Here is a 14550-nt window from a genome sequence, read left to right on the forward strand (position 1 = left end):
CCAAACCCGAGCTCTCCTTCCCCACAATCAAATCTGAATTCGCCCTTTCCAATCTAATAACCCTGATTTCAAATCCAAACTCTTCTTCTTCGAAATCGATTTCCAGGAATCTCAATCTTCCTTCGCCCTATTCGGCGTCAACTCCCTTCCCCACATCCGCCTCATCCCGTTGTCCGCATCCGACGCCAAGACGGATTCCGTTCAAATGGACGCCGCCGATTACTCGAGACTGGCCGACTCCATGGTCGAATTCATCAAATCCATAGCTAAGCTCACCGTCAGCCCCATTTTTGAAATTAAAATAAATTTCTATTAAAAAAAAAAGTTTGACTAACGGTGGACTAACGGAGTTAGGGCGGAGGGGGTTAAATGTGCGATTTTTGGTAGTTTAGGGGGTAAGTTGCACACACAGTTAGTAAAGGGAGCAAATCGCTCTAAAGGCTCACACTTCAGGGCCTATCTGCACCTTAACCCTTGATTCTATTTCCTTTCTATTCCTCTACTCCTACTCGAACCAAACACATGGATGAGATTTCTAAAATAAAGTGCTAACTTTGAGTAAAATAGAAAGGTCTGTATTTGTCATTTTGTGGCAAACGAGGAGTTTGAGAAGAGAGATATTTTGTCTCGTAAAAGACCCGTGTATGCTTATTAATTATGAGAGTGACGTAACAAGTATTTTCTAAAAGCCAGTCATTGAAGAATGCAGATAGTTACCGGCTCGTCACTTCTCTAAACATGAATTTTATCAAAAACACGTGAAATACAATTAAAATTTCATGCTTGGCTATATACTTTAGATACTTGAAATGTGCATTGTTGACGTTACACCAAATTACTCTACATTTTGTTATGTCTGCGGGAATAGAACCAATGCAAACGATACAACTAAATAATTTCAACTAACTGAAGAAACATGTACAAATCACAGACATATTTACATGAATAAAAAACCTTTGAACAGATCAACGTGTGGTTCAAACTAGGTCACACAACTAGCAAACTGCACATAATTTGGCCTTGATAGTCGAATCAGAGTGAGTCACTGATGCAGCTCAGAAGAGCTTTGAGATAACATCACATGAAGTCCAGAACGCAGTCGAGGCAACCCTAAATAGGGCTGGATTTTGATAGATTCTGTTCCACCAGCACAAAATCTCAGTTTGTGACAACTTATTATACTAGGAATTGTACAATAGAGACATGGAATCATAAACCTAAATCAATATTCTACAGCAAGACCAAAAAAGACTGTTAATCACCACGTACTTGTGGGGAGAAAACAAAAGGGGGTGAGAAAGAGGAGAACAATGTAAGAGCTAGTTTGACTGACCTTATAAGCTCTTTAAAACGGATTATAAGTTGTTTAGAAGCTTATAAGCTCTTGAAAAGTTTCTCATAAAGAGCTTATAAGTCATAAAAATAAGCTCAAAATTCAAATTAGAACACATGATCAGGAATTATGTTTGTGCAATTCAAATTAGATCAACTAGAATTGTTTAAGAGAGCTCACCCAATGGCAGTAGCTCCCCATGATGCTACATTATAGACGACTTTGCTTCCATCCCATGCCTTTCGAAGCTTACCCTTCTTCTTCTTTAAAGAGAAGGTCTTGCTCAGAGCTGAAACAATGTTTAATTATTAGAGCCCTTGTGTTCTATCCCAAACTAAAAGACCCAGTGAAGGCCACGAGTCGGAAACCAACAAACAGGTAAATTCTTCGGAGGGAATAAAGTATTTCTATTTTACTTGATCCTTTTAATACAATAGAAAGAATAAAATGTGACAGACGGATAGAAATAGTTGAACTAACCTGCTTGGAGTTGGTTGGGTGACAAATCCTGCAAAACAGATTAACACATCTCAATGGAATCAATATATACGTCAAATCATTTAGTTTATGCCTAACTTATTTGAAATTTATGCATGGAAAAAACCAGCAACTATTTGTCTTAACTAGCTAGATTAGGAGCTTATTTTGCACATTTAAAAAGCATTCCCTCTAGATGCTTATACTACATAATTGCTGGAAGTCCAGCACCATATCCCTTTACATTAGTCCAGTCAGGGATCATGAATCGCACCACATCTCGAGTCTCTACGACAAAGACAACAAAGAGTTGTGGTACCTGGGCTTGCATCATGTCAAGTTGTCAACCCTCTTGCTCTTCATCTCATTGTCAGCCACATAGGTCCCAACCTGGCTGGACATATACCCCACACAGGGAAAACCTCTGATTTTCACAACCCTAATTCCATCGAAAATACTAATTCATAACTCTAGTTTTTCACTTACTTCAATCAATTAGAAGCTATCATAATTTGCAATTAAGAGATGCAAGCTTATTTTGGATTAATTTGATCTGAGAATTAGTGCAAGTTATTGTATATGCAACATAAATTATGACATGCACATCAAAATACATTTATTCTTTTTCGGACTCGGAATGCTTTGTTTCTTTGATGTTTCTTAGTTGAGATTGGCAGTTCGTGAGTTTGAGTTGAAAATCTTAACTATCCAGTTTTAGCACGGCATGTGCTGAACGACCCAAATACTACTTTGTCAAGGATATATGGGCACAATCTTTTTGATTCAATTAAAGCAAATAATTTTTTATATACTAATTTGGCCCACTATCCCAAACAACCAAACCATGTAGAATTTCAACTTCAAGTACAACTTTACTGAATGGACATCCCTAGTTTCCCTATCTCAAATAAGTACAACTTTACTGAATCATCCGAATGAAACAGATTTAAAATTATGGAAGCAAAATAACATCTGACTCGCTCAATAATTGTAGGACACATGACAGATATCAAACAATGTGGGGCATGTATGCAGGAAAATGAACATTAAGGAAAACAGGTTTCAGCAGGTACCTAGCAGGGGTCAAACAGTAATGAGCTTCAACTGACAAAGAATCATTACCTTAGTTTGCTTAAGGGACAACAGATATGCAGCCATGAATGATGCTATACCATCCATTATATCTTCTTGCCCAACTAAAACATAGTCTTCTGAGTCCAACTCAACATTTCCACCATCCCAAAGGTCATTTTCATTGACCATGTCCCAGGAACTGTGTTCCTCTGCATCCTTTCATATGTTAAAAACAATGGTGATAGTACCAACTGTATTTGTTGAGAGAATATACAAAAATTTCTTAATAGTGAAATGCTAGTTTTCTTTTCAGCAATTTGTCATAGCAAATATCCAATTGAATGTACTAGAGGCAAAACATGTATATAGTTTTCAAAATCCACACCATCAATGTACATTTAACATGTGAGAGAACTAAACCTCTTCAGTCTATTTGTATTGCAATTCTTTCTTCCATATATGCTTAATTTCTTTACCTTATATAAAAGGGATTTATGAGTTTTCTGACCATATATTAGAAGCATATATATGTCGGTAGAATTTTTTTTATATATGCTTACAATATAGGATCTTGCTAAAACATAGATTTTTATATTGTTTATTAAGATGCATCACATGCCCTATACTTATAAGTTTCTAGTCACCAGTACTTATAAAATCATACCAGCCATGTTTCCTGGAAGAGATGCCTTGGCATTTTCTAGTTTCTTGATGAAATCAGCACATTCAACTCCGGATTTCAAGAGGCCATAGAACTGTAACAAACGAATCAAATGAGATTTCGCAAGTTCGAAGATTTATCTGAACTCCTTTTACCCACTAAGGCATGAAAAAATAAAAAATCATTAAGGTAGTCAATTCTCTCAAAGATCATTACCATAAATTTAGAGCACAAGTTTAGCTAGATAGAGCATCCAATTTATGCTTGCTGTTATTAGCCTATTTTGAACAAGCTATCTAACAGTATTCCTTTAAAGAAAAGAAAGGAAAATAAAATCTACCTCATGTATGAGCAGCATTTGCACACTTGATAATAATAAATACTGGAAACCATAAACATATATAATGCAGTGAGCAAAATTTTCACCTCAGTTGTGTCGGTATCATAATTGGTGGGAGCAGACGTTTCCGCAGAGTCTTGGTGAACCTCTTGTTCACCATCAACACTATCATCATTGTCGTCACCATCATCACATCCAGAGGCAAGCTGCTGAAGGGCCCATTGGCATTGTTGCAATACTGCTTCCAAGGTTCTCCTCTTCACCCGAACCTTATCTTTCTGGGCACCCATCACCTCTGCTGACTCCATTAGTTCTAGCGATCCTTCAAAATTATGTGTAAAAGCAGAAACCAGCAGGTGTCTCTTTTACAGTAAAATTTACCGACTTTGGGTTATAGAAGTCTGAAACACAGCACTACGAGCTTATAAGTGAAAATGGATTTGAGTTCCCAAGAAAATGCATAATTAGCTTGAAGTAATTAAAAATTATAAAAAGTTGTTTGATTGGATAGCAAACTTTTCTCGAACTAAATAAAAAACTCCAGTCAATTTCTGCCAACTTCACTATCAATGTCACTCTTCTTAGCCATCATCAATTCCCAATTTGAAACACTTGTCTTTTGTTCCCCTCCCCAATATTACTTAATACTTATAGTACTGAAATAGCAAAAAGTACAAGCTAATGAAGAAGGACCATTCTGAAGATTGCCCCTATAAATATGGGCGGAAAAACTAAAGTGACATTCCAAACAAATAGTGTATAATCAGCGTGACTAAACAAAGTGAAATTATTACTACCAAAAACCCAGTTTTAACTGAATCAACAGACACGGACTAGACAAGATTAGAAGTTGCAAAAAACTATTCACATTCAAACTGGAAAAGCTTGATAAGCTTTTCTAGAATGCATTAAGCTTTCTGAATGCATACATTATCAACATCAACTTTTATGGTCCTTCAAAATTTCCATCCCCGTAATGCAATCCAGAGCTCAAGCAATTTCATCTTAAGGATCCGTAAAATTCTCTTTGTAGGGAGCTCAGAAATCATCACTTGCAGCAACAGGAAGAAGTGGAGCTACCTTGACCAGGGTATTTATTTCTCGCCTTCCGGTTTTACAAATTGGGTTTGAAAATTCTTTCTTTTTTTTTTCTTTTTTTCTTTTTAATTGTACTTATATGACCCGATGAGTCAAATCTAAATATGACTATAAACTTAAGCTTGCAGGTTCATTTTGTATCGACAACCAAGATTTTGTTCAAACTAGCTCTAATCAGCAAAACTAGCAACTTCTTAATTGAATTGGCATTCAACAGCTGCTCTATTCGAATATTTCAGATAAAATGGAATACATTACTGTGTCCACGGATGAAGCATTATCACCCATTTTTGTACCGATCATGATAGCCAAAACCATATCTTTTCCACCATCCACGACTTCCAAACCAATATGACACAACAAACAATTCCTACGATCAAATCAAGCTGCAGAACTCAGAGGGCATGCGCATCATCCAAAAACCACAGCAACCTCAACAGATTGTCTAGATGAGAGAAAATAATATCAAACAGTCATGGCACATAGTCCCGCCCGTGGTAACATATTCAGTCTAATTCACAAATTTCTCAGCTAAAATTCAACGCTTTCGCCGTCGGATAAAGCCTTGAGTTCAGTTCACCATAAGCTTGAGCAGCTAATGAAAACTAAATTGAAAAAGAAGAAAAGCGGCAAAATTCTCATAAAAACTTACCCAAACCGCACCCTGATTCTCATACCAATATACAATTTTCAAGCTCTCGGGTAGAAAAAAGCAAGTTCCAACCATAATTTACAGCAAATAAAAAAACAAAAATATCTAAGCTTTACAATAAAGTAAATCCAACATACCGACAGCTGAAAAAAGTTGTCCGTGAAGATTGTGAAACAATTACCTGTCGGTGGGCGGCGGAGGCAGGGCGGCGATGGCGAGTTGTGCGTCCAAGTGGGGTTTGGAGGCGATCGGGCCTCGAATTACCGGCTTTCTTCCGTCATGAATATCGGGCCGGGCCGGTTTGGAGGCCGGGCTAAGAGTACGATATTTGGGGATTTCAATGAAGAGAAGATGCGACAGCTTTTAACTTATAGATAGATATATATATATTGTGGGTGTTTGCGTGCGACTATAAAATAACACTATGTTGTAGTAATATAGTTGGAAAATATTCAGTTTTTTAATTACATGGCACGCCCCCAAATATACGATTTTGTATTCTAAATTATTTCAGCTGCACGTTTCGTATTGGGATTAGTTTGTTAAAAGAATATTCTATGAAGATACATCAACGTATATCAGCAAAATAATTAAAATTTTAAATTTAAAAAATTCGATTAGGCTCGATGTTGTATTCGACTCGATTAAAACTTGATCGATAATTAAACAAACAACTCGTTTAACTAAACAAGCTAAGCTTGAGTAAGACAATATTCGACTCGGCTCGATTACACCTTTAGGTGGGATATGCATAGCCATTTTTGATAAAAATATGAATTGTACAATTACTTAGGGTTATTAGCCTATAAATACACGAACTTTTTATATTTTCTGAAATTTAACATGACTTTTATTTTTAGCCCACAAATACACGAACTTAGTATTTTTTCTGATTTTTGACATCGACAAGAAAAAATTCTAATTTACTATTAACGTGAAGGCTGATATACCATATCATTCACTCTCTAACCAAAATAATGAATCAAAATTTTCGATTCAATTGCATATTTCGTAGTCCACGTCATGTATTCTGACTTCCACCTCAACAATAAATAGAGTTTTTTTATGTCGATGTCAAAAATCAGAAAAAAAATGCTAAATTCGTGTATTTGTGGGCTAAAAATAAAAATCATGTTAAATTTCAGAAAATATAAAAAGTTTGTGTATTTACATGCTAATAACCGAATTACTTACATAAAATTACTCCCTCCGTCTCAGCTTTTTGTATCCACTTTTAGTAGTATTTAATACTAAAAGTGGATACAAAAAGCTGGGACGGAGGGAGTATATGTTTTCTAGTTACTTTTTTACCAAAAAAAAAGAGGTTGTTTCTGAAATAAAAAATAAAATAAAAATTATGACTCTCCCTATCCTATTTTACTAACATATTCTCATTCCGTTTACGAAAGAACTTCCTACTTTCAATATACTCAACAATATTTTCTCCACTCTCAATACACCCAATAATATTTTTTCTTAAAACTTGTGTTACACCCTTCTAGGAAGTTCTTTTGTGGAAGGAGGGAGTATTTCTTTTTGAGTTGTCCTAATTAACTTGACTTATTTATTTTTCAGGCAATTATTTTACACAAAAACTTGGGTACAATCGAGTGTTTTTTGAGTTGTCCTAATTAACTTGACTTATTTATATTTCAGGCAATTATTTTACACAAAAACTTGGGTACAATCGAGTGTATTGTACAATCAGGTTGACCCACATTCAGAATAGTGTCATTTACACGATTCCAGTCGGAATGCAAGTTGGAATCATGATGCGGATTAAGGTCTGAGTGTGAGTGCAATCCAATTGTACCGTACACTCAATTGTACCCAAAACTACCTCATTATTTTACACTACATTAAATATGAGTCTACATACATTTATGCTATAAATAAATATACTAAAAAGAAATAGATAAGTCGACTGAGACTGAGGGACTTCTTTATTTCGTTTATTGTGTTATTCGAGATAAACACCAATTGTGAGAAGTGTAGAGGCTAAAATCTACAATTGAAGATGACGTCTGGATGTCCGGATTGATCGGGCACTAGCAACCTGTCAACACAAGAACACATAAGAGCCCTAGGTTGAGCATCGAGAGGGGGTGTCGACCGTAGAGCCTCCGACGCTCAAGTCAGTAACGGAATAGCGAAGTGAAATAAAGAACATGATGAAATAAAAGAGGAAGACAGACTGGAATGCGTGGTTAATCCAGGCTGTAAGCGGCGTCGGAGGGTGGAAACGGTGACAGTGAGTTGTGATAATGAAACTTGTGAGGCGGCGGTAGGCCAAGCTGGCTATTTCCGGTTTGGAAGAGCGATTAGCGTAGTGGCGGAGTAGAGAATTCAAGGAGTAGAGAGCAAGTAGAATTTTTCGTGTCCATTTGATGACCTAGTCGGGCTGTTTATATAGTGGACATCCAGCCGCTAGGGTTTCTACAGTTTGGCCTCGTCAAGGCCCTTATCTCCCGGGTTGTTGCGATTTGGACGGGATCACAAAGATTTACCCGTCTGATCGTGTCAGCTTGGTGGGAAACATGTTTTAGGGTTTGACGGCTGGGCCTTGTAACTTTGTCTTTCTATGTTGTCAATAACCATTGGGCCGCATGCAATATATTCAACTTGGTTGTGGACTCAAGTCGGTCTATAGCTTTCCGGACTAGTTGGACCAATCTGTTGGGCCAATTTGACTTTTTAGGGTCATGCCAGGTTGGCGAACTAACTTGATGGGTTTGGGCTAAGTGTGAATTATTCAACCGGACTATTGAGACAAGTTGGACTTAAAGTGGGATAATCATCCTGGGTCGATTCAGGTTGATCTCGAGATAAGTATAACTTGACTTATCAGGCTGGGCAAACAAGTTTTCTTAAGTAAATGGGTCAGCCTCGTTATTGATCCAAGTTGGTTCGAAGTTTGTCGGGCTGGACTGATCGGGCTGTTTAGCTCATTGATCCAACTTGGAAGGTTAATTAGGCTTTAGCCAAGTTGACGAATTTTGCCCACTACAAGAAGAAATTAAAATTTCAATTCAATGTGACATATGCTTTGATTTGATGAATTATAGGCTTAAATTACATGTTATTATTGTTTAATATAATTAGGAATTCGTTCGGATGTATAAGTGATTAGGATGTATTCAGGATGTATAATACTTTATGTCACTTTAATATTTTATTTGATACATACATCAAAAATTCAAAAATATTATAAATTTGTGTTATTTTGTATACCACCTCTAATGGTACACTCAATCCAAATCAAAATTATTACAAATATTAATTATATACTCCCTTCGTCCCAATAATCAAGTCTCGTATTCCTTTTTTAGCCGTCCCATGTAACAAGTCTTCTTTCCCTTTTTAGCATTAATTAGGCAAGACTTAGTAAATTAATCACCCCCAATTTCATCCCTCTCTCTCTCTCTCTCTCTCTCTCTCTAGTCTTCCTCCCGTCGCCGAGGTCTAGGGGTGAGCAGAAATCGAACCGACACTGAAAATCGAACCGAACCGAACTGGATTGGTGCGGTTCGATTCCAATTCTATTGGTTCAGTTTTCGGTTCGATTTTGAAAAATAAAAATCGAAAATTTTCGGTTTGGTGTCGGTTTTCATTTTTTGGTTCGGTTTTAAGCCGAACCGAACCGATACATATTAATATTTTATTATATATAATTATTTTATAATATATAATTATTTTTCTAATTTTTTAACCTAAAACTAAAACCCTAATTCACAGTTATAATAAATAATTATTTATCATGTTCATGTTGTGGAGATTTGACATTTGAAATTTGTGTATTTTACATTATTTTAAAAATTTTAATTGGTATTTTGGAAAAAAATAAAATAAAAAAATTTGCATTGTGAACCGAACCGAAACCGATGGTTTTATCGGTTCGGTTCCGAACCCCCAATTGGTGCGGTTCGGTTCCAATTTTAACCATCGGTTCAATTTTCGGTTTTGAATTTTTGGTTCAGTTTTGCACCGAACCGAACCGATGCTCACCCCTACCGAGGTCCTTCCCTCCGCCCTCTTCCTCCCACCGCCGCCACCACCAACCTCGCGCCTCCACCGCGACGCCGACCTCTCCCTCTTCTCACCGCGATGCCAACCTAACAGCTCTGTTGCAGATTTGGGGGAAAATGGTGGCCTTGCCGGCAGTGCAAAGATGGTGGATTTTGGTTGCAGATTTGGTGCAGTGGATTTCTGAGCTTGATTTTGGGTAGCGCGGTGGTGCGGTGGATTTCTGAGCTTGATTTTGCAGATTTGGGGGGAAATGGTGGCCTTGCCGGCAGTGCAAAGATGAGACGAAGGGTGGTGGCTCCGGCGGCGGCTCTGAGATGAGACGAAGGGAGTTTAGGGATATGAGTATGTAGCTCTGACGACGGCTCTGAGATGAGACGAATGGAGTTTAGGGATCTGAGTATGCCGCTGCCGATAATGCTGGAGTTGGTGGAGCTGGAGCGATTACAGCCAGTGGATGAAGTGGAGGTGGTGACGGTCGGCTGTAAATTGGGGAAGCCGGTGGCGGTGGAATTTGTGGAACTGGAGGAGGAGCTTCTGATTTCTGGCTGCCGGTGGAATTTGGGGAAGAAGGTGACGGCCGACTTCTGATTTCTGGCGGTGGAACAGCTGGTCCACTGTTCCTAGGTAGCATTATTAGTTAATTTAATTAAGAAATAAAATAACATTAATTAAAGCACTAATTATGTGGTCCCTACAATTTTTACATCTACTTTAACTCTCCTAAATACTCGCATCCAAAAGAAATGAGACTTCAATATTGGGACGGAGGGAGTATAAATCTAATACATTCCGACAAATAATGAATTATATATTATAAATATTTTAATATATTATATCAAATATGAGATTGATACGTTATATAGTAAAAAATATATCAATCAAACATATAACGCCTTATCATATATTCCCTCCATCTTTAAATAAGTGTCATAACGTAGAGTTTTTTTTTTTTTTTTTGTCCTCTTTTAAATATCATATTGTGAAATTTTAGAATAAAATTGAGCTAAACTTCTAATTTTATCCATGTCTTAATATTACAATTAAATGAAATTTTGAAGTTAGGAAATATAATTAAGGGTATGCATGTAAAATTATACTCCTCCTTTGTATGCATAATTTTATGTCATATGACACTTATTTAAAGATGGAGGGAGTATTATGTACTAAACGAGCTTAAAAGCAGAAAATTTTAGGGGTAATTGCCTATAAATCCATAATGTTTGCACGGAATTGGTTTTTGCACCTATTTTTATTTTTCTTCTTTTAAATACCTAACCTTTAGTTTTTGTCTGAAATTTGTCCGGTCACCGATTTTTTCCTACGCCGGCGCCGGAAATACCACTGTAGCAGCCGGAATTGATGAAGTGGCAGCCATAATTGACACCTAAATATATTTTTTTACATGTGGCAAAGAAATAATAAAAAAAAAACAATTTTTTTTTTTTCCAAATCATCATCTTCCCCAACCTAATTCACCTCCCTCTCCTTTCTCCCCCCTTCCCCCAAACCCTAATTCCCTTGCCAGCGCCGCCCTCTGCCGCCACCATCGCCGGCCCCGCCCTTTGCCGCCGCCACCACCGATGCCACACACACACATGATCACACACACCACACGCCGACGACGGCCCCTGCCCTCCCTTCCAACACAGCTCTGGGATCGCCATAAGAAAGAAACGAGAACACACCGATGCCATCCTTGCCCTCCCACAAATAATTCTCAAACGGCAGCGCCGCCCTCCACAATTCCCCTGTCGGCCTTCCCCTATCACCTCCCACAAACAATTCCAATGAAGAATACATAAAACTCAATCTCAGCAAAATCAATAGACCAAAGTGCAAAATCAACAGACAATTCCAAACGCCACAAATTCAACCAAAATGCAACAAAAAAATCCAATCTTTATCTCTTCAAAGCTTCGAAGCTTCGTCCCCTCCATGAGCGTTCTGAAGCCCAGATCCGCCCAGAGATTTGCAGAGATCGGTGTTTTGGGGCTGGGGTTGCGTGGCTGATTTGCAGAGATCGGCGCGATCGCTGGGGAGGCGGTTCGTTCGCAAAATTTAGGAGCGTTCGCGGGTTTTGCACTCGGCCGCTGCAAATCGGGCACCGACACTATGAGCTCGACTTGACTGCTGAATAGGCCTCGATCGCCGGAGGAAAGAGAGCTATGGCTCGGCCGCAGAGCTACTCATGCGACGGCTGACCGGTGGGGGAGGAAGAAGACGATTGGGGGGGGGGTTAATTCCAATTTCCACATGTCAAGTTTTTTTTTTCAATTATATTCCACATGTCAAATATATACTTAGGTGTCAATTCCGGCTACCGCAGTGTAATTTCCGGCGCCGGCGTAGGAAAAAACCGGTGACCGGATAAATTTAAGACAAAAACTAAAGGTTAGGTATTTAAAAGAAGAAAAATAAAAATAGGTGCAAAAACCAATTCCGTGTAAACGTTATGAATGTACAGTTAATTACCCCAAAATTTTAAAATATAATGTTTGTTTTATGCAATTAGCATGGTTGCTCGATTGACAATTGTTTTTAATAATTACTTCCGCAGTCCACGAAATGAGTACACATATTTCCTTTTTCGTCCGTCCATGAAATAAATACTCATTTTTCTTTTTGGCAAGTGTACCCCACAAAACTCTTTAATTAATACATTCAAAAAGGTGAAATCTTTATTCTATTCACACTACACTCAATACATTTCTTAAAACTCGTGCCGTGCACAAATGAGTACTCATTTCGTGGACGGAGGGAGTATAAGCTTAAATTATATATTGTGTTAATAGTGCGGATTGGCTAAAGAAGAAAGTAAAAATCAATACTTGTTAACTTAATTTTAATAAAACATAGCCAACTTTCTGCTGAAGAAATCGAATCGTCCTTACCTCACAACTTTTGAATCAAAATTCTTTTGCTCTCTTCTTGATCTCCCGGTTTATCTCTATCCTCTCACTTTATATGTACATTATTTTCTGGCACGATGATTTTTTCTGGTGGTAGCCAGGGTGGGTGATTTTCTCTGTCGAAGATGACATTATGGATGGTGTCATTGTACACAGTACCATAATCCATTCTTTAAGTTTCAAGATCTATTGCGCAATATCGTCATCCATTCTTTAAGTTTCAAGATTTGTTGCACATATATGTGGCACGAACATATCATTCATGCCAAGTGCGGAGACAGAGACTTATTAGGGTGAAGAAGACAATAATCTCCAACCATCCCAAGATTCACCTCCACCGTCAGACGACACCTTCTTCTTCTCTTCTCCAGTGAAGCAAAGTGTAGAAATTTATGAAAATGAAGATTTAGTTTAGGGATTTAGTTAGATTTGTGAAATTATGTGCCATTTTGTGCTGATTTGGTCATTTTATTAGTAATTAGATTTAATGAAAAATGAAGAAAATGAAAAAAAAATTGATTCAAATTTTTATTCATCTATCGTACTTGGATTTGTTGGAAGAAACTGCAAGGCTACATTTTTTTTTGGGAACAAATTGCGGAATTTTAGTGTGACGAAGGATGTGAACGGATTATTTCATACAGTTCGTTCGAAACATTGGTGTGACATATCTTGAGACAAATGGTAACAATGTTATTATGTACCATTCGTTTCAAGCGTTGGCGCGACATATCTTGAGACGAATGGTACGAATAGGACCTTTCGTATCATTCGTTCCAAGTGCGGCGCTACAAATATTGGGATGAATGGATTCTTTCGTACCAGTCATCCCAAAGTCTTTATCGGCAATACTTGGAACAAATGGTATGAATAAGTCACTTCTTACCATTAGTTACAAGCGCAATAATGACATATCGTGGCACGATTGGTATGAATAACCTATGTTCATACTGGATCTAAAATACAGCTGCAAAAATAATTTTTTTAAATATATTCAGAGAAGATGATAGGAAATTCTTAGAAGATGACAAGAAATTAGAAGAAAATAAACAGAGAAAACTACGTCGCCGATACCACATAGTCATATTTAAATGGAGATATGATGGGTAAAATAGATATATATATATATATATATATATATATATATATGATAAATAAACACATCATAAAATTATTCCTCCAGTTGGTACGACAGATCTTGCAACGAATGGTATGAATTCGTACCATTGCTCGTAGATCTAGAACTCATAGATCTCGTAAAGATCTGGCAATGACGGCAAGGTGGTGGAATTCACTGAATTCTTGAGAAAATGATGGCGACGACAGCGTTCGATTGAATTTAGAGAAGATGACTAGATTTGTTGTTGGTGGAGTTCACCGAATTATTGAGAAAATGATGGCGACGACGACGTTCGAATGAATTTAGAGAAGAGGACTAGATCTGTTGTCAACGACGATGTACAGATAGTCGTCGAGAAGAGAGAGAGGAGGAAGTCGCCAGCGACTGAGAGAGAAGAAGAGAGGTGTTAGCGATTTAGGGTTTGAGAGAGAGATAGTGAAAAAGTTATACTCTATAATTGGATTAAATCTATGAAATATTGACTTTTAAGTCTTAGTTTTTTTGTTCTTAACTTGTTCCTTTATTCAAAACAGATGTAACTCATCTATAAACAACCATGGCTAGTGAGTGACCTACTAGTTGTAGGTCACGAACGTATTATAGTCCTGTGTCAGGAGGATTCAAAACATTGGCTGCTTGGAAGGAAGCATGCGCACTTATCCGTTGAACCAACCCATCTTTTATGTTTAAATACAACACAAAATTAATTTATAAAAAAATATAATTTTAAATTATTATAATTTAGTTAATTAATTTTAATTGATTAAACGAATTTTAACCGAATCTAATGCGGATAATCGATAGACAGCAACAGCGAGCCCGTCTTCACATTGAAGTAAGCAAAAATGGTTAATAAAATC

At 37.4% G+C, this 14550-nt stretch overlaps 1 protein-coding gene across 2 annotated transcripts; it reads right to left on the reverse strand.

Annotated features, from left to right (window-relative positions):
• Positions 1 to 764: 764 nt before the first annotated feature.
• On the reverse strand, positions 765 to 6097 carry LOC130988461 (uncharacterized). 2 transcript variants are annotated; one of them, XM_057912321.1, is made up of 7 exons: positions 5817 to 6097; positions 3972 to 4286; positions 3549 to 3639; positions 2933 to 3093; positions 1814 to 1841; positions 1514 to 1622; positions 765 to 1137 (listed from the first exon to the last, which is right to left on the reverse strand). In XM_057912321.1, exons 2-7 carry the CDS (start codon positions 4191 to 4193, stop codon positions 1056 to 1058), a joined length of 693 nt encoding a protein of 230 aa, XP_057768304.1. In that variant the 5' UTR covers positions 4194 to 4286; positions 5817 to 6097; the 3' UTR covers positions 765 to 1055. The 2 variants fall into 2 exon arrangements, with proteins under 2 accessions (XP_057768304.1, XP_057768303.1); XM_057912320.1 differs by having other exon boundaries at positions 3972 to 4299; positions 5817 to 6035.
• Between the last annotated feature and the right edge of the window lie 8453 nt (positions 6098 to 14550).

The sequence above is a fragment of the Salvia miltiorrhiza genome, chromosome 6 (assembly GCF_028751815.1).
Source record: "Salvia miltiorrhiza cultivar Shanhuang (shh) chromosome 6, IMPLAD_Smil_shh, whole genome shotgun sequence".
Taxonomy (NCBI): domain Eukaryota; kingdom Viridiplantae; phylum Streptophyta; class Magnoliopsida; order Lamiales; family Lamiaceae; genus Salvia; species Salvia miltiorrhiza.

Excerpts from the sequence above, each read along its gene's own strand:
- LOC130988461 (XM_057912321.1), bottom strand. The coding sequence starts at position 4,193 with ATGGAGTCAGCAGAGGTGATGGGTGCCCAGAAAGATAAGGTTCGGGTG. Across the intron at positions 1,842-2,932 it reads TGTCCCTTAAGCAAACTAAG|GATTTGTCACCCAACCAACT; the intron begins GTAATGATTCTT and ends TCTGTTTTGCAG. Across the intron at positions 1,138-1,513 it reads TGGGGAGCTACTGCCATTGG|AATCTATCAAAATCCAGCCC; the intron begins GTGAGCTCTCTT and ends CTGGTGGAACAG.